Here is a 17446-nt window from a genome sequence, read left to right on the forward strand (position 1 = left end):
GAGCAATGAGCGTGGTGCGTGCTGTGAATGCAGAAAGCTGATATCTGGCGGCAGGCTACCAAGCCATGAACATTCCGCCTAGGTAGGACTACTGGATCTTGCCGCGCGATGCGCGACGGCAGGCGTCCGGGTCGTACTTCATGATCCAGGGATGGCGCAGCACTTTTGTGAGTGGAAGGCGGTCGTCTGGTTTCTTCTTGAGGAGCTGTTGGAACGGTAAAAGGAGCACAGAAGAGCGTCGATCGTCATCGGTCAGTCAAAAATGGTCGGAGCAAAGAGGATTGCGGTCATGGAAACAGAGTCTACGTACTGCGCGTACCAGGTCAGCAGCTTCCGGGCTAAAGTGACGTGGGATCTTGAAGTCGATGTTGTTGATGCGGCGATAAGTGCCGGCTGTAGAGTAGTCGGATGGAAGCAGTTCAGTACAAGTGGTCGGGCACACGGATCGATGGCCGAATCGGAGACATACCCGGAGCGTTTTCGAGCTCCTCAAAGGGAGGAACGCCTTCTAAGAATTCGAAGCATAGGACGCCGAGGGCCCAGAGATCGACAGCCTTGTCGTGCTGTTCACCGTTGACCATCTCGGGAGGAAGATAGTCGAGCGTGCCGCAAAGCGTTTGACGGCGATTGCCTGGCGCATGTACGCTCCAGCCAAAGTCACCGATCTTGAGGTCGCCTTTGATGCCAAGCAGAAGGTTCTCGGGCTTGATGTCGCGGTGGATCACATGTTTGCTATGCAGATACGACAGCGCGTCTGCCATCTGGGCGATGTACTGCAGCAGCGGAATGAAGCAGGCGAGACAAGAAATGGAACGTCAATAAGAGGATCGAGAGGGTTTATCGATGGAGGAGAACTTACGCTTGCAGCGACCTTCTCCTCGAATCTGCGGTCGGGAAGCTTGTTCATGAGCTTGTACAGTTCTCCGCGGCCTGCAAATTCGAGCATGAGGAAGACACGGCCTTCGTCGTGGAAGTATCCGTGGAGACGCAGGATATGAGGATGGCGCAGGTTCATCTGGATCTCGATCTCGCGACGCAGCTGCTTTTCGACCTTGTTCTCGACGAGCTCGTTCTTGTACATGCACTTGAGCGCGATGATGTAGCCCTTGTTGGGACCGCCGCGAGTGCGGACCATGTAGACGCGACCGAACTTGCCCTTGCCGAGCGGACGACCCATCTCAAAGTCGTTGAGCGACCACACTCGCGTCGGTGGATGCGACTTGCCCGCATCGGCCGAGGACAAGACGAGCGGATCGAACTGCATGGTGCCTCTGCGACCGCGGGCCTCGTCGCGCTCCAGCCCGCCATCGTAGCGGCCGAGGTCGACGGTTGGTGCCGAGGATGCTGAGGAGGCATTCTGAGTTGGCGGCCTGGACGAGCTTGCCTCGAGCATGTTGCTTCCCTTGGTGGATTGTGATGTATGAGACAGAGCATTTGGGGCGCGATATGAGCCCGCGGCGCCAGCAGAGGTTCCCGCCACACTTGGAGGTCGACTCTTGAGGTTGCTGTGCCCGTGGGTCGGTTGTTGTGCACTTGGCCTCGCAGCATTGAGTGGCTGCATGTGTGATGGAGCGCCGCGGCTCATGCCTTGCACGATGCTGTTGGCGTTGGTGAGCCCGGTGGATGAGACCGCAGCCCCGCCGCCCATTGCAGAGGCAGCGATGCGGTTAAAGTGCTGCATGTTGACGCCACCGTTGATGCCCATGTTGGACGCGATGGAGCTCGAGGGAGCAAGTGGCCTCATGGCAGCGTTCGGAGGATGCGCGCTCCTGCCATGAGCCTGCGCGTGCGAGGGGCGGGAGGCTTGTTTAGGGTCGGCGCCGCCATCAAGGTGGAGATTTGCCATTTGAGCCTCCATGGCCGTCGACGCAAGGTGCTAGTGATTCTGAGGAACGACGGGAAAGAAGACCGACGAGAGTAGGCTGCGAGGTCCTCCTTTCGGCGTTGGGGCAGGCGATTTGGGGATGATGGTGGTCTTTGACTGGCAGGGGGCGGTAGAACATGGACGGTACGCAGCGCAGAAAGCTGCAGCCTCAGACTTGAGCCGACTGAGAACAACACACGGCCTCTCCGAAATGTAACACCAAATTTCCAAGCGGACCTGCAGCGCTACGCGTCCGTCCACTGCTCTGCCGCCGCACTCGCGCTGCCGCTCTCGCAACTTGGCCCAGCCTAAGCACGTGACTACCTCCACACTTCGAGTTGGAGGATTTTGACGGCTCCCAGCCAAGCCTCACAGCCTCCTCCTTCTTCCAACGATCCTCTCCCTTCGCTTCTAAGCCGCTGAGCTCGATCTGCCAAGTCATTGTCCATCATGGTGCTCTACTTCACATCCACGGCGGTCGAGCCACCAGCGACCATCTATGTGGGCAAGGACAAGTTCGAAAACGAAGAACTCCTCAGGTATGGCCTTGAACGCGATGTGTGGTTCCACGTCGACAAGCTCTCTTCCGCGCACGTATACCTGCGCCTCCCACCCAATATCGAGTCCTGGGAGACAATACCAGAGGCCCTTGTCAACGACTGCTCCCAGCTAGTCAAAGCCAACTCCATCGAGGGCAACAAGAAAGCCAACATCACCATCATCTACACGCCCTGGTCCAACATCAAGAAGACGGGCGACATGGCCGTCGGTGCCGTTACCTTCTTCAACGACCGCAAGGTCAAGCGCTTCCACATCAAGGAGAAGGACAATGCTATCGTCAACCGCCTCAACAAGACCAAGAAGGAGGTGCAGGTCGACCACGAGGCTGAGCGTCAAGAGCGTCTGCGCGACGAAGGCCGTGTCAAGAAGGCGAAAGCCATCGAGGATGTGAGTTTCGGATCTCATCCTCCTTTCTTCATTCAGCAGACCGAGCTGCCTCGGAGATCACCATACTGACCCTCTTGAACGCTCCTCCCTTGAAATTTCAGAAAAAGGCACAGCAGGCCGAACAAAAGCGCCGCAAGGAGGAAGCAGAAGCGCGCGATTACTCGAAGCGTGAGTGCCACCAGCCAGCGATGACATGCTCCTGTCAGCGACCTGACGCCTCTGACCTTTCCCGATATCGATTCCAGTATACTCCGCCGAGGCCATGGAAGAGGAGAGACGACGTAAGGAAGAACGCAGGCTCGCCAAACTCGACGGCAATGCATCCGGCAGCGGCGACGACCACCAAGACGATGGCATGGACAGCGACGACTCGTTCATGTAAACATTCGTGCTGGCTTGCCTTACTTGCGCTGGGTCAGAAGGATTCCGGGACACGAGTCAAGATTGCAACAGTACGCGAGCGCAGAGCAGCGCTACAAATCGATTCGTCAGGGGATACTACAGTACAAAACATACAAAAAAGGTCGAAACGCGAGCAAGAGAGAGAGAGGAACAGAGTCGGCCGGAACGTGGCGTCGTCGCAAGCGAGAATCAAGGAGATGGGCTAGAGGATATCCCACCCATCGGATCTCGAGGCGCAGGCCATGTCAAGATGCCTACTCCGCTGCCGAAGCCTTCTTTTTGCTTGGCGCCTTGATGAGCGTCTTGTGAATGTGCGGCAGGACACCACCTCCGGCAATCGTGGCGCGCACCAGCGAGTCGAGCTCCTCGTCTCCTCGAATCGCCAGCTGCAAGTGTCGCGGCGTGATGCGCTTCACGCGCAGGTCCTTCGATGCATTGCCTGCAAGTTCGAGCACCTCGGCGGTGAGGTACTCCAGGATCGCCGAGGTGTAGACGGCGGCCTTGGAACCGATGCGGACGTGGTTCTGCGTGCGGTTCTTGAGGTGACGGTGGATACGACCGACAGGGAACTGCGTTCAATCAAGACAGAGAGTGCGGAGACATGCAGGAATGATGGTAAGGTGGATAAGGTCAGCATTGCCCAGTCTTTGCAGGACGCCAAGCACAACTGCGGCCAGTCGGACCCGTCCGAATCCTCGAGCCGCCTCGAGCTCTGCGTCGTCTGGACGAGTGCTTGGCCGCATCGTCACCAACGACACGATTCCGCTCTGCCACTCGCCTCATGTCACGGATGCCATCTCCAATCGATCAACCTGCGTCGATCCGAGCCACGAGGTGACAACAACCGGGCATGGAGACTGAGTCGCTGATATCAGCCTTGCTTGGCCGCCAACGTTCCTGTGGGGACTCGGACGCGTCAGAGCGACAACGAGCTCGCGCAACGGGCTCCAACGGACTCGCTTGGACCAGCGACGCGTCGCCCGAGCTGCCTTCGCCGCTTCGACGCGTCGATGCTGGGTGGATGGATGGCATGACGCAGGATCCAGACAGGCGGAAGGAGATCTCTGGCGCCAGAACTGCAGCCGAGCGGTGACCAAGATCGGCGCTGGGACGATCGCGAGCACGGCCGGCGTATGAACCGAGGGATTGCGGATGGATGGCGGGAGGATGTCGCCGCGGATATCGGAAGAGCGCGGATACTCACCTGGAGACCGGCACGCGCGGACTGCGTGACCTGCTTCTTGGGCTCCACCTTGGCGTTGCCGCCCTTGCCTCCCTTTGCTCTCGGGTCAGACATGTTTCAAATAAGCTGGATGGTCGGTACGATCGGTGGTGGGATGGGATGGCGTCGCAGATGTGAGCGGATGGATGGATTGTCGAATCGGTGGATTTCGAGGTGGTGGTGTGCAGAGCCAAAGAGGTGTGGAGCTCGAATTTCGCCGCTGAGGTGGCCATGCAAATCAGCGTGTCGCGTGTCGGGCCCGTCCGCGAGTAATTGCTGATTTCTCCCGGGTTTTTATCGAAATCCGCCGCGGGCTGGCCTGGCTGTGTTTTGAGTTTGCTCGAAGCTCGTCGTGTCGGGGGCTCGAGGGCGTCGACGCGAAGACTCGACGGCAAGAGAACCCGACTGGCAGGTGCAAGCCAGCCTAGCCGCTTCATGCCGCTGCAGGACGGATCAAGGCGGTCGAGCGCCGGCAGGGCCCTTGTCGGCATGCCCGACGTGACCAACGCGCCACTGGCGTCGATGGGAAGATCTTGCTGCAAGTACGGATGTCCCGAGGCGCCGCCACATCCGCTCCTCTGTATCACATTGTGTATCCGTCATCGCAGTACGTTGGTTTTAATGGCCTGATATCATACCAAGCCAGGCTGTGAATTGACCGGGTGATCCGACAAGCTGTTCATGGCGTGCCGGAGTTCGCGCCCATGCTCACGCCTTCGCATCATTCACGCAGAAAGCGTTCGATTCTCTCCGAGCGAGACAGGGCCGGCACGGCACTTCCGTCCAGATGTGACTTTGTCCGTGCCCTGTCAATCTGACGGGCACTCTGGACAACCAGCTGGCAGCAGTTGAGCCTAAGATGGGGATTTTGTGGCAACATTTTCACTCCCTTTTCGTCACCGATTCCGCGCCAAGTCGCCTAGGTATCTGCCGTTCAGTCGTTCGCAGGAAGCAACAAGAATCGAGCTGGCGAGACATGCGGAGCGAACACCTGCCCATCCAGCTGAAGAACGGCTGCCTTCTGCAAGGCCCAAAGGGCCGCGAGGAGGCTCACAGAGAATAGGAGACCCTTTGAGGGGTCATTGCGGGAGCCCCGCAGCCTGGAAGTTGGAGGAGCGTTTGTCGTCTGCCCCTCTCTCAACGTGTTGATCCCCCGATGCAGTTTCAGATTCAGATCTTTAGGAGGTCAAAGCGGCACGCTCCCTCGGACGCGCTGTTTTGTTGGGTGGAAAAAGGTCGTCAGATGCGAAAGGTAACTGCAGAGAGGCACGACAACGATTTTCGTCTTTTCGTCTCATCACGCGCAGCGAGAGGACCCAGGCCGAAGCCGAGCCGAGCGTCGAAGCCTCGCCTCGACTTCTGGCGGTGAAGGGGTCCCGAGAGCGAGGAGACCTCCTCTGTATGATCACAACCTTTTCATGTCACACTCCTGCAGCGACCATCCCACGCCCGTCTGCCAGGCCACGCCGAGTGTCTGACCTTGGGCCCGCTTTCATCATGTCCTTCTCCCACCATCACGTTTCGTCTCAACGAACGCCCAACGCCTCGGGATCATCCGAGAACGTCTCTTCTGCTTCCGACGGGACGAGTCAGGACCTTGCGTCTTGGGTTGACCAAGTGCGCCAACGCAGCTCAGCTTCGGCCACGTCCAGCGACATCCAAGGATCCTCGGGTCTTGCGGATACAGCACCGACCTCGTCAGCATCCGAGCTGGAGCAGGAGTTCCAACGACAGAGGCTCGAGCGACAGCAGCGCAGAGATCGCCTCTCGGTTTCTGGCATCCGTGGCATCTCGTCCCAGTCCAACTCGCCCCTTGCGACGCCTTCCCTCGATCCTCCCAGCTTTGCTGCCGCTGCCATGGCGCCTCCCGACGCCTCCCAGTCACCTTCGGCTTCGCCGCTGCTCGACGCCTCCCCTCCCAAGGCGTCGGGAGTGACAGGCATCAAGCGTGCCAATTCCCTGCTCGCTCGGTATGGTGGACAGTACGGTCCCACGGGCATTGCAGCGGGACCGCGAGGCCCCAATGAATCGCCGGTCTCCCTCGCCAACTTCATGGGCGGAAAGGCTGCCGGTCCTCGCCTCGGCAAGCTGGCCGGGGACGGAAAGAGTGCTCCTCCCGAGGCGGAGCTCATCCACGAGAGTCGTAGGGTGCCCCTGCCCGGCATGTCGCCGCATTCGGGCCGCTCCCTCGCCAGCTTCCTCGAGGAGCGAGCAGACGCCTCGGGCAAACGAAGGACGGGAGACGGCGCCCCCGCATCGCTTGTCAAGGACTCCCCTACACCCGCTTCGCCGACAAAGGCCAGCAGCAGTCCTGCCAAGTATGGATACGCCTCTGCTGAGCTCGGTCGGCCACTGCGAACCGCGACAGACCCGCCTTCGTATCAGACCGGCGCATTCGGAAACGCCGCATCGGCCCGTCCCGCATCGCCCAAGAAGGCGTATCTGGAGCTGATGGAGAAGCAGAACACTCCACGCACGAGTGCTCCACCATCTCCAGTCATTCCTCGCGCTTCCAGTCCTTCCAAGTTTCACAGATTCACGGCAGCCGAAAGCGCCTCCGCCTCGCCCCTGCTGGATCGTCCCGCTTCGCCACTCAAAGGCTCGCTGGCACCGTCTCCAGTGCGTGACGAGAGTGTTGGGATCGTGGCACCCAACAATTCTACGTCTCGCCCGCTCCCAATTCCCAAGGCGCATTCCAGCTCGCACGCCGAAGCGCATTCCACCGAGCGCAAGGATGCTGCCACGAGTCCTTTCAAGCCCGAGGACATTGTAGACCCTTCTGCCACTGGAGTGGTTGCTGCTGCACGTGCGCAGCCCAAGCCAGATGACGGCCTGGGCAGAGGATGGACTCAGTCCACGGAGCAATCCGACACGGCGGCATCGCAGCCATCCAGCCGTTCCGCCAGCCTTGCCGCGAGCGAGCTGTCGGGTGCCGACCGCATGCCGACAGCCTCGCTCTCGCGTCTGAGCGCCAAGAAGATGGTCGGCCAGCGTATCAAGGAAGCTCAGCTGCGCGACTCGGTTGCTCAAAAGGAGTACGATGCAATGCAGGTCGGCTCTGCCGGCCGCAGCGTGCCTTCGAGTCCCGCCGTTCGGGATCGATGGCCGCCCGCTGTTCAGACAAACATGTCTCCTGTGCGCTCCAACTCCGACGAACGCAAGGCTGGATCTCCGTGGTCGCCTACTAAATACGGCAATGCGCTTCCTGGCCTTGCCGGACGCTCGCCGACGAAGGAAGCCCCTTCCAGCCCGTGGCTCTCGTCTCCTTCCAAGAAAGCGGAGATGACGGCCGAGCCGCGAGCGGAGCCCATCCGACTGCCTGGCATGGGTGCCAGTGTGAGTCCTTTCGCCCGCTCTGCCGACAGGAACGTCACCACGGATGCGGCGACCATCGGCTCCAACGTCGATGTTCCTGGTCAGGGCACATCGACCGCTGATCAGGTCCTGACGCCTCTGACCAAAGCAAGGGCAAAGGGACCCATCCGACGAGGAGCCCCGACGGAAGCTAAAGCAAGCCCATCGCCAGCGGACGTGATGCCTGCTCCGACGCCTTCTGCTGAGAAGGCTGCCTCCACGCCAGCAGTGCAGGAAAGCTCCAAGCCCGTGTCGGCACCCAAGCCGCCACGAAGGACTTCCGGCAAGCGCATCCATGTGCTCGTGTCCGGATCGGGCTCCAACTTGCAATCGTTGATTGATGCTACTTTGCTCGACCCACCTCCCGGCCTTCCGATTATCGAAAACGCACAGATCTCGTTTGTGCTTTCGAACCGCAAGGCTGCTTACGGGCTGACGAGGGCAGCCGAATCGAACCCGCCGATCCCCACCAAAGTCCTGGCCCTCAAGACTTGGCAGAACCGCAATCCTGGTGGCACCCGCGAACAGTACGACCAAGTGCTCGCTCGCGCTGTACTCGACGGTCCTTATCCCGAGGGCACGGGCGCGCCACCGGACCTCATCGTTCTGGCCGGATTCATGCACATCGTCTCCGAGCCCTTCCTCCATGCTCTCGGTCACACCACGAGCCTGCCTGCCAACACACCTACCCTCGGCGCCAGGCCGGCCAAGGCAGTGCCGATCATCAACCTGCATCCCGCACTGCCCGGCGCCTTCGACGGTGCCAACGCCATTCCACGTGCTTTCGAAGCACACCAGCAGGGGCTCATCAAGAAGACCGGCTGCATGGTCCACGAGGTCGTCGCCGACGTGGACCGCGGTCGTCCGATCATCGTGCGCGAAGTCGACATACTGCCGACGTACAAGCTGGAGGACCTCGAGCAGGCGATTCACAAGGTCGAGCACGTCATCATCGTCCAGGCAGCAGACCTCGTACTCAAGGGACACCTCGAAGAGCTGGATCGACAGGAGGCCGCAACCAAGCACGAAAAGGCTGCCGCAATCGCACCTGCTTCCAAGCCGTCGCCTCTCGAAATCGTCGAGTTGGGCTCCGAACTCGCTGGAGGCGAGGCAATTGCCGCCGCTCCTTCGATCGTGAAAGCAGCACGCTCGGCCATTGCCAAATACGCGATCCTGGCCAACGTGGTGAGCTCTTCGCACACCTCTGCTGCCTCTAGCAACGTCAAGACAGTCTCTGTGGAGGTGTTGGCGATCGATGCAGATGGCTTTGTGGAAGCGCTGGAATTCTCGGGCGATCAGACCTTCCAGCGAAGCGAGCAGCTGCGACGCGAACAGATCTTGTATAACGACGAGACACTCGCTGTCGTGAAGCGTCTCAAAACGGATGCTGGACAGACGGAAACGAAGCTCTGGGTCAGGACCGGCCAAGCCTCGGCTTTGCATCCGTTTGAGTACGGTCCTCACTCGACGTCGTGCTCCGAGGGCCGCAAAGTCCAGGAGCTTGCTCAGCGATACGCCTGCAAGCCCGAGATGATCCCTTCAGGCTGCGAACCAGACGAGCTGATCGCAAGCCTCTCGGGTACTTGGGCAATCAGCCGTCAAGGTTCGCGCAAGCGATTCGACGCGGCAGCCTCGTCGCTGTACCACATCCGTGCTGCTGTTGGCTCAAGCCCTGGCCCGGGTCAGCGCTTTGCCATTCAGCAGGTCGAATTGCAGACCACCAATCTATGCTCGGGCGACAGCTTCGTCTTTTTGATGCTGTCTTCGCTCGGTGTGTGGCATGGACGGGGCGCGTCGACGGCGGTGCGTGCTGCCGCGGTGCGTTTCGCGCAGGCGCTCGCCAAGTCTGGCTCGAGCGGCGCTCGCAGCAGCGAAGGCATGGTCGAGATGGAGGAGGGGTCGGAAGCTGCGCTCTTCTGGAACGTGTTCGACAAGTCGCAAGAATATGCCAGCGCTTGGTTCCACCGACACGACAAAGGTGCTCGCACCGACGCGTCAAGCCTGGTGGATGTCGAGCTCCGGGGTCAAGACCTGCAGCTGCAACCTGTTACATCCAACGGCTACTTTGGAGCGCACGACCTGCTGCTGCCGACGCGATCGACCAAGATCTCGATCCTCAACTTGCGCGACGAAGAGCTGTACGTGGTCGTGGGCCGCGATGCGCGCTCTGACCGACCGAGGCTGGCGTGTGCGATCCAGGCGGCCGAGATGCTCGCCGAGCAGCTGCAAGCGAAGCTGCGTGGGGCGGCTGCATCGGAAGGAGCGGTGGTGGCGCGTCCTGCCGTGCACGTGCTCGTGCTGCCCTCGAAGGTGCCCCGCGAGATTCGCGCTGCCTCACGTGTGTGGTCGGACAAGATGGCGGAGTACCTGCAAGGCGAGGCGCCTGGGCGCATGAACGTGTGCTCGAGCGACAGCGCGTTGGAACAGCTCGGCAAGCGCTCCTGGCCGCGGTGGGCGCTGTCAGATGCCAGCTACCTGCCGGTCGGAGTCAGTCCCGAAGACGTCTCCATGTAAATCCGCGATGCATTGCCGCCTTCACTTGAAGCAAGCGATTCGACCTAGTTGCTACTCCGACTGAGGCAGTCTGCAAAGCACCGTCATGACACTCACGAACCTGTATCTAACTTAGCCTGCAAGGCAAAAGAAAACGAAAGCGAGCAAATGCCGATATGCAGGGAGCGGGGGATCGGGAAGCGAGCGAGGCTGTGAATTCGATTGGCTGCCGGAGTCCGAGGCGCCGTCGCTGGAGGATGAGCTCCGCTGCAGGCTGTTCGAAACTCGGGTTGCAAATTCGCTTGAAATTCCGATTGGACGGGTCGAGGCGAGGCGAGGCGAGCGTGACGAGGAAGCAGGCCTGGCTTCCACTCGCTTGAGTCGAGCCAAGGGCGAAGGGGGCGAGGCGACAGCTGATCTGCATCGCTCGGCTGCAGCTTGGCAGGCGTCGACGGCGATGGCTTACAGTAAGGAAGAATAACTGATGGGAGTCCGGAAAATTTCAGCCCCAGCTCGCCAAGCCCTCAGGCAAGCGCTAAGTCACCGTCCTTGTCAACGCTGCGTCTCGCGCTGCGTCTCACGTGTGAATATTGATGCGGACGCCGGCGAAAGAAGCGCTAAAATCTACCCCGCTCTTGCCGAAGCGCCGTTGCTGCTTCGGTCCGGCGTAATTGAGGGTCAGCGAATGCCAGCATTGGCGGCCGAGGAGAGCCGATGTTTATTCATCGGCCCGCCAGGGTCATAGCCGAGCGAGGTCCAGACCAGCTACGGGGAGAGAAAAGGGGTGAATGCTGCCATGACCGCGGCTCCGCATTGCATTGCCGTGGGTGGGGATCTGTCGCGCGTTCCTGCCTCATGGATCGTAGAGCGGATATGTGAGGAAGCAAAGCACGGGATGGCAGCCTTGTCTGACCTAGTACCTCCTGCACAGCACTGTGCTTTGAAGTCGGGGTACCGGCGAATGGGCGGCTTGTGAGCTTTGCGAGAAGCCAAGCCAAACGAGCGGGACCCTTGGGCGCAGGGTGTGAGACAATTACCCGCCTTGGTGTGCCGCAAGGGTTGCTGCCCCGTGACATGGTCCCCCACCTCAAGGAAGCATCCGCAGGCTGTCGTCCGCCGTAGTGACCAAGTCGACGTCCGCGGTGGACCCGATGCTCGTGATTGGCGGGGCAAGCAACAAGTTGAAAGAGGTGCTGGTAACGGGGGCGCGCGAAGGCCGTGCATTTCTACACTGCTCAATGCACGATTGAAGCTCCGCAATGGCGTGCCAGCAGAGTCGAGCCCGGCCGCTGTGGCTCGGAGCTGTCAGTCTGTCTTTGTCCCTTTTTCGCCGTCTTGAGCTTCCGACTTAGTTGTCGGAGCCACCGACCCAGACGAGTGCGAAAGATGTCCAAGGCGAGCGGCATCAAAGCCGATGGGAGTCGGCGTAGGTGGTCGAGGAACGGAGTGACAAGGGTCCAAGGGTCCTCAGCATCATCTGTATTGTACGATCTTTTGGTCCAGACCAGCTTCGGCTTGGCTTCGACTTCGGATCTGCATGGCGTGCATGGTGGTAAGGTCCCACCCTCGAGGCAAACAAGTGTCCAGATTTGCGTTTTAAATGAGATGGGATGGAGAGCATGGCGTAGAGGCACATTCATGAACACCACAACTCGAGACCCACTGTACGGAGTCGGGATCGGGTTGCTGGCTGCGCTCGCTTCGACGGCAGCCCGGAACGAGGAACGGGGCCAAGTTCCGCCGCATCATTTTGTGGATGCGTCGAGAGCCGCTCGAGTGAAACGAACTTGAGGCGTGTGGCTTGGATTTTCCACCCAAAATGACCCACCCGAGCATGGATTTGAGGCCCGAAAGCGGGCCGAAACGCCAAATCACACGCGCCCGACTCTTCCTGCATTCCGATTTCCATCCTGGCTTGCCGCCTTGTGCCAGGCAAGCTCGATGCGATGCGCTTTCCGAAAATTCTGGTTTGTCCAAGCACCCGATCAGGCATGCAGCAGCATCAGCGCATCTGCCCAGGCGCTCACCTCCTCTGTGCACTCGGATGCAGGCGGCTTGTTTCGTGGGCTGCGCGCTGCAAGGGCACGAGCACACCCAGCCCGGACCTTCTTTTTATAATATTATTTTAAAAATAACTCGAGCGCAGAGCGCTGGCGCGTCCGCTCGCTCGGCTAAGCACGCGCCTCTACTGTAGGCCGCTCTGCCAGACAAGAGTGGCGGCGGTGGAGGCACGAGAAAGGGTTCTCCGTGGGTGCAGATGCCTCGTTGTCGCTGTCGCTCGCCGTGGCTGTTGGCAGCAGATCCGAAGCTTCCATCTTCCCATTCGTCCGTCTCTCGTCTCGTCTTCATTTCATTGCCTATTCTCGACATCGAGTCTGCACCTTCCCATCACCTCGCTGCCGTCCCCACACATTTCAGCGTTCGTTCCGGCCCGGACATCCACATCCATCACGCTTGCCAACGCGCCACATTGAACCCGACTCACCGCCCACTCTTGGAGCGCTTCATCGGCACCACCCTGCACATCTCCACCAAGCGTCTCCGAGCTCATTCGACTTCATTGTGACTCAGCACGTTCTCCTCGCTTTGGCATCCAACGACTCATCCGCCACCTACGCATACTGTACCCCGATTTGATTCGCCACGTCGCTTTGCGCCTGCTCTGGAGCATGCTTCCTCTGGCTTAGCACTTGTTCTGCCAAAGCGGATCCCCCGACCGCCTTCAATCTGCAGCGATCGATCTAGTCGCCCACGCGTCCCTCCGTCGCTGCAGGATTCTGCGCCTTGCCCGCCCGGGCCTTGCGTCTCTTCTGCTCTGCGAGTAACAGCTGTGCCGTCCCACAGCATCTGAGCTGCGCGCCACTTGTGCACCATACGACCTGAGCCTTGCTCCTTCCCCTGAACGGTCGCAATCCCGGTCTTCTCGACAACATGGACGTGACCAGATCCATCGACGACAAGATCAAGGCGGCAAGGTCGGGCTCGCGCCTCCAGAACCGTGCCTGCGACCAGTGTCGACGCTCCAAGAGGCGGTGCGACCTCGCTGAAGCCGGCCCCGATGGCTTGCCAGTTCAACATGCCGGGCCATGCAAGCTCTGTGTTCGCAAGAACTTGCAGTGTACCACACACTGGAGCGCACTGCAGCAGACCGTCAGCTCCAGCCGCCAGGAACTTCGCCACATCTCACAGACCTCCGCCAGCTACACTGCCCTCCAAGATCAGCTCTCATCACACAACTACGTCTCACTCGGACTTTCCACCACTTCCAAGAGCCTCAGCGACAACATCGACGGCCTCTACATCTCGACCAAGCAGCTCTTCACCTACGTCGCCGCATGGGAATGGGTGTGGAACCATTTCCTCGGGCCCGGCGCAACACCCAACGGCGTCAGCCTCGACGCAGCCATTCATCCTCGACGCGGACTCCTGAGTGCTTCCGCTGCACGCGCGTGGGACGACATGATGGTCATCAACAACGTGTCCCACATCTCCCCGAGCTTCTTCTACAGCACCTTTGTCTGCGATGAGGCCTTCCGTCCAAGCGGTCGCTTCACCCTTCCCAAAAAGGCAGACGAGATCTCCATGCAGGCGCTGCAGTATGCCATCGTCGCCTACGCGAGCCAATACGGCTCACAAACGCCCGGCGAGTGGCGCGACGACGAGACCGAATCTATGCGCCGCCAGAAAGATACCCAGATCGCAGAAGCTGCCTGGCGACGCGCACGCGACTTCCTTATGGCCAACTCCTCCGTCACCACCTTCCGCATGGCGTATGCGCTTCATCTGTTCAGCAACACGTGCCCACCCTTGCGCAGCAGCAACTCAAATCTGGACGTTGTGCAGGACGCCGTTTTCACTCTACAGACCGGCCTCCGCATGATGGACAATCTCGCCACTGATCTCTTGCGACAGCAAGACGAGGAGCTCTTCGCCATCGGCTATCACAACACCGACGGGGCCAGGATCGAGGACAACGTCTACCTCCGATCAGATCCGACCTATCGCATGCGTGTCGAACGTGCTCGTGCGCTCAAGGACGTGGCCGAAATTCTGCTCTGGTATTCGGCCATCTGCGATGCGGCAACCACGAGCGGCTTCGGCATGCCTCCCACCACGCGAAGCAGCAGCTTCGACAAGGTCGACCTCGAGGCCTTGCAGCTCTCGGCCGTCATGCCAGCTCCCAACATGAGCGCCGCACATCCAACTGGATTCAACGTTGCCAGCCTCCCGTCTCAGTCGGCCCCGTTGGGGCCCGTGTCGGGCGTACCGGTTCGGTTCGGGAACGGAGACCACGGGTTGCCACCGAATGTGCCTGCGGCCTTGGACGGCCTCGGCTTTGGCGAATCGTCGACGCTGAGACTGGAGCCAGGCTTCCTGTCGCCCCTTCATTTGGGTTCCGAATTCGCATCCATGGATCGACAATGGCAAGATCAGACCATCCCGCATGCATCCTCATTACCAGATCCCCTCTTGCCGACCGATGCGGGGCACATTCTGGCGCATGCGCCGACGACGTCGCCGGACGCGGCCTCCGACGTTCCACAGACGTGGACGCGCGTGGCAGAACGAGCATGGCAAGTCTCCAAGCAGGTGCCCAACATTATGGCCAGATTGGCGGCAGCACCCAGTGATCCCATGCGAGTCAAGGAGTACCTCACTATGACGCAGAGCGGAACGGCCGCACAGATCATGCTCTGGCAGCGCAACGGCAACTTTCGTGCTAGACTCGACGACCCGGGTACCACGGCGAATCAACTGGTTGAAGCTTTCCAGCGCACATGGAGCGTGGTTTTGTTCATTCATCAGGTTTTCCATCCCGCACTCGACGTCGATGCGAATCTCTACGGCCGGATGCCCGCGTCGGCACAGTCGATGTCATCGCATTTCATCGACCAGACCAGCATGGGCACCCTCTTCTTTCTCGAGCTGTGCAGCTTCCTCGAAGGACTGCCATGGCTACAGAGCCCCAAGGACCCTTCGTGGCCGCGAGCTTCGAGCATGCTGCGCACGCAGCTGGACAAGTCGCGCGATCTGCGTCACCAGCTCCGCCGCAGAAACGCACTTCGCATCGCCAGGCAGCATCACATGGTTGCTGCCCAGGTCGAGCGTACATTGAAGAATGGCGGCTCCCCACCACGCGATGGCCAGGATTCGGACCACTCTTCGCCGAGCAACTCCGGATACTCGAGCCACCGAGGAAGCGACGCGGGCGCCAGCTCTCCGTTTGCAGAAATTTCGCTGCCGCAGGATGACATGATCGTGCCTGCCTTGCAGATTCACAGCAGCCGTCATCCGGTGCCGACCAATCTGGCATCTGCACTGCACATCTCCTTCTGTGCTCTTGTCCCCGACGCTCTCCAAGAGATCAGCCAGCACGGATCGGCCTCGCCTGTCACGCTGGACGCGCTCGACTCGAACCTGGCCACCTTGCAGGGCATCCTCGACAGCGTGCTCAGCTTCGGACCCAACTTCCACCGCGAGCCTAGCCTCGAGACCCTCTTTTCGACACGCAACTGGCTAGCGCCGGACCGTACGCCCATTGCGCTCGTTCTGCGCTGAGCATACGAACTTGGCGCACGCCATATTTGTTGGGCTGTGCAGGCATCACAGACGTCGCAGTCTTGCAGTCTTAATCACATTTTACCATCACAGTCTTTTCGTTACAAGAATGTGCCAGATCTGCTGCGGTCATTCCGTTTGCAGGTGTGATTGACCGTTTTGCAGCTTCGGCGTGTCCTGAAGAATTTGAACGGCGTTATTCCGGTGACCGGCGGATCATACAGGGAGATCAGCAGAGCATGTGCGGGCGGCCCGAGGTTACAAGGTCGCTCTGCTGTCCGGAGCAAATGGCAGACGACCTCGGCTTCTCCGGCGAGCAATTTTTTGGCCTGGGTGACTGCAGAGGGACGACCGTACGCCTGCGACAAGGTGCGGCCGTCCCGACTACGCCGGGACGGCCGTGCCCCGCTCCGGAGCTCAGCAGCAAAGGCATCAAGGCGTAGTTGTCCGCCTTGTCGTCGCGATCCCTTGCGAGCTGGTCGTGACCAGAGGATCGAAGGTCACTCTTCAGCAAAAGTCTGCTCGCAAGGCTGTAGTCGCCATCGACGCTCAGAGTCTTAGTCTCGAGCTCCACGGGCACGCAAACGGTCATGCGACCTCACCCAAGCAAGAGACCTACCAAATTGCTGGCGTAGTCATGCTCTCAGGCGTCAAGGACGCGGATTAGCCAATGTGTTGCAAGCACAGGAAAGGTCAAGATGGATGCCACCCTACAATTCTGCGAGGTGCGTTTCATCATCAACCGCATCGCTGAGGTGTGTGGGCCAACACAAGACTTGAGGCACACAGGTTCACCCTCAGTCGTCCAGAGCAGCTCGAAGCTATAAGAAGGCCCCTCCGAAGAGGCTTTCTCGACCATCCACAAATCCAACCCAATAAGTCTCCTCAGCGCTACAATCTCGGGTTCGACCCAAGCTTCCAATCCGATACTGCATCGTAGCGATCTTCTGCCCCAACCAAAGACACACAGATCACCAGCACCTCCTCTCCTCATCGCAAACAAAGATGAAGTGGCACTCTCTCCTCTCGATCACTGTCCTTGCCCTTGGCATCGGCGCTCATGCTGCTCCAGCCGTGGGAGCGCAGAATTTGAGCAACACCCTGTTGGTCCGAAACCTCGAGCATCACTCTGGCATGGACCTTGTCGCTCGTGGCGAAGACCATGGCGAGGAAGCTGACTGCGACGATGACAAGGATGGCGGCGACAAAGGTGGCGACAAGAAAGGAGATGGCAAGAAGGGCGGTGACAAGAAAGGCGGAGATGGCAAGAAGGGCGGTGACAAGAAAGGCGGTAACGGCAAACACGACGGCAAGAAGGGTGGTGATCAGAAGGGTGGTGATCAGAAGGGTGGTGATCAGAAGGGTCACGGCAGGAAGGGCGGCGTCAACAAGGGCGGATACAAGAAGGGCAAGGGCAATGAGGGTGGATACGGTGGCGACAACGAGGGCCACAGCAAGAAGGGCAGCGATAACAAGGGCAAGGGCAAGGAGGGTGGACACGGTGGCGGTGAGAAGGGCGGCGACAACAAGGGCAACGGTAAAGAGGGTCACGGTGGCGGTGAGAAGGGCGGCGACAACAAGGGCAACGGTAAAGAGGGTCACGG

The 17446-nt window shown here is 60.0% G+C and overlaps 6 protein-coding genes across 6 annotated transcripts in view; 4 read left to right on the forward strand and 2 right to left on the reverse strand.

Annotated features, from left to right (window-relative positions):
• Positions 1-88: 88 nt before the first annotated feature.
• PAN0_001d0389 (kinase-like protein) lies at positions 89-1858 on the reverse strand (the record flags this gene model as incomplete). The annotated part of the gene is made up of 4 exons (XM_014804006.1): positions 89-205; positions 311-393; positions 470-773; positions 860-1858. The coding sequence occupies 4 exons, from the start codon at positions 1856-1858 to the stop codon at positions 89-91; spliced, it is 1503 nt and encodes a 500-aa protein (XP_014659492.1).
• A 456-nt stretch (positions 1859-2314) lies between these two features.
• Positions 2315-3194, forward strand: PAN0_001c0390 (cytoplasm protein; the record flags this gene model as incomplete). Its single annotated transcript, XM_014804007.1, has 3 exons — positions 2315-2812; positions 2914-2980; positions 3058-3194. 3 exons carry the CDS (start codon positions 2315-2317, stop codon positions 3192-3194), a joined length of 702 nt encoding a protein of 233 aa, XP_014659493.1.
• A 274-nt stretch (positions 3195-3468) lies between these two features.
• On the reverse strand, positions 3469-5119 carry PAN0_001d0391 (histone 2A; the record flags this gene model as incomplete). Its single annotated transcript, XM_014804008.1, has 4 exons — positions 3469-3783; positions 4027-4418; positions 4510-5014; positions 5075-5119. 4 exons carry the CDS (start codon positions 5117-5119, stop codon positions 3469-3471), a joined length of 1257 nt encoding a protein of 418 aa, XP_014659494.1.
• Positions 5120-5933: 814 nt separating this feature from the next.
• On the forward strand, positions 5934-10304 carry PAN0_001c0392 (phosphoribosylglycinamide formyltransferase; the record flags this gene model as incomplete). Its single annotated transcript, XM_014804009.1, has 1 exon — positions 5934-10304. One exon carries the CDS (start codon positions 5934-5936, stop codon positions 10302-10304), a length of 4371 nt encoding a protein of 1456 aa, XP_014659495.1.
• Positions 10305-13214: 2910 nt separating this feature from the next.
• Positions 13215-16509, forward strand: PAN0_001c0393 (uncharacterized protein; the record flags this gene model as incomplete). Its single annotated transcript, XM_014804010.1, has 3 exons — positions 13215-15813; positions 15936-16099; positions 16186-16509. 3 exons carry the CDS (start codon positions 13215-13217, stop codon positions 16507-16509), a joined length of 3087 nt encoding a protein of 1028 aa, XP_014659496.1.
• Positions 16510-16847: 338 nt separating this feature from the next.
• PAN0_001c0394 (uncharacterized protein) overlaps positions 16848-17446 on the forward strand; it is a gene marked incomplete at both ends in the record, with an annotated part of 1050 nt that continues 451 nt past the window's right edge. The window contains one exon of the mRNA XM_014804011.1: positions 16848-17446. This exon is cut by the window's right edge and continues 451 nt beyond it. Coding sequence (XP_014659497.1) covers positions 16848-17446 — 599 coding nt within the window.

This window comes from Moesziomyces antarcticus (assembly GCF_000747765.1).
Source record: "Moesziomyces antarcticus DNA, scaffold: scaffold_v10001, strain JCM 10317, whole genome shotgun sequence".
Classification (NCBI taxonomy): domain Eukaryota; kingdom Fungi; phylum Basidiomycota; class Ustilaginomycetes; order Ustilaginales; family Ustilaginaceae; genus Moesziomyces; species Moesziomyces antarcticus.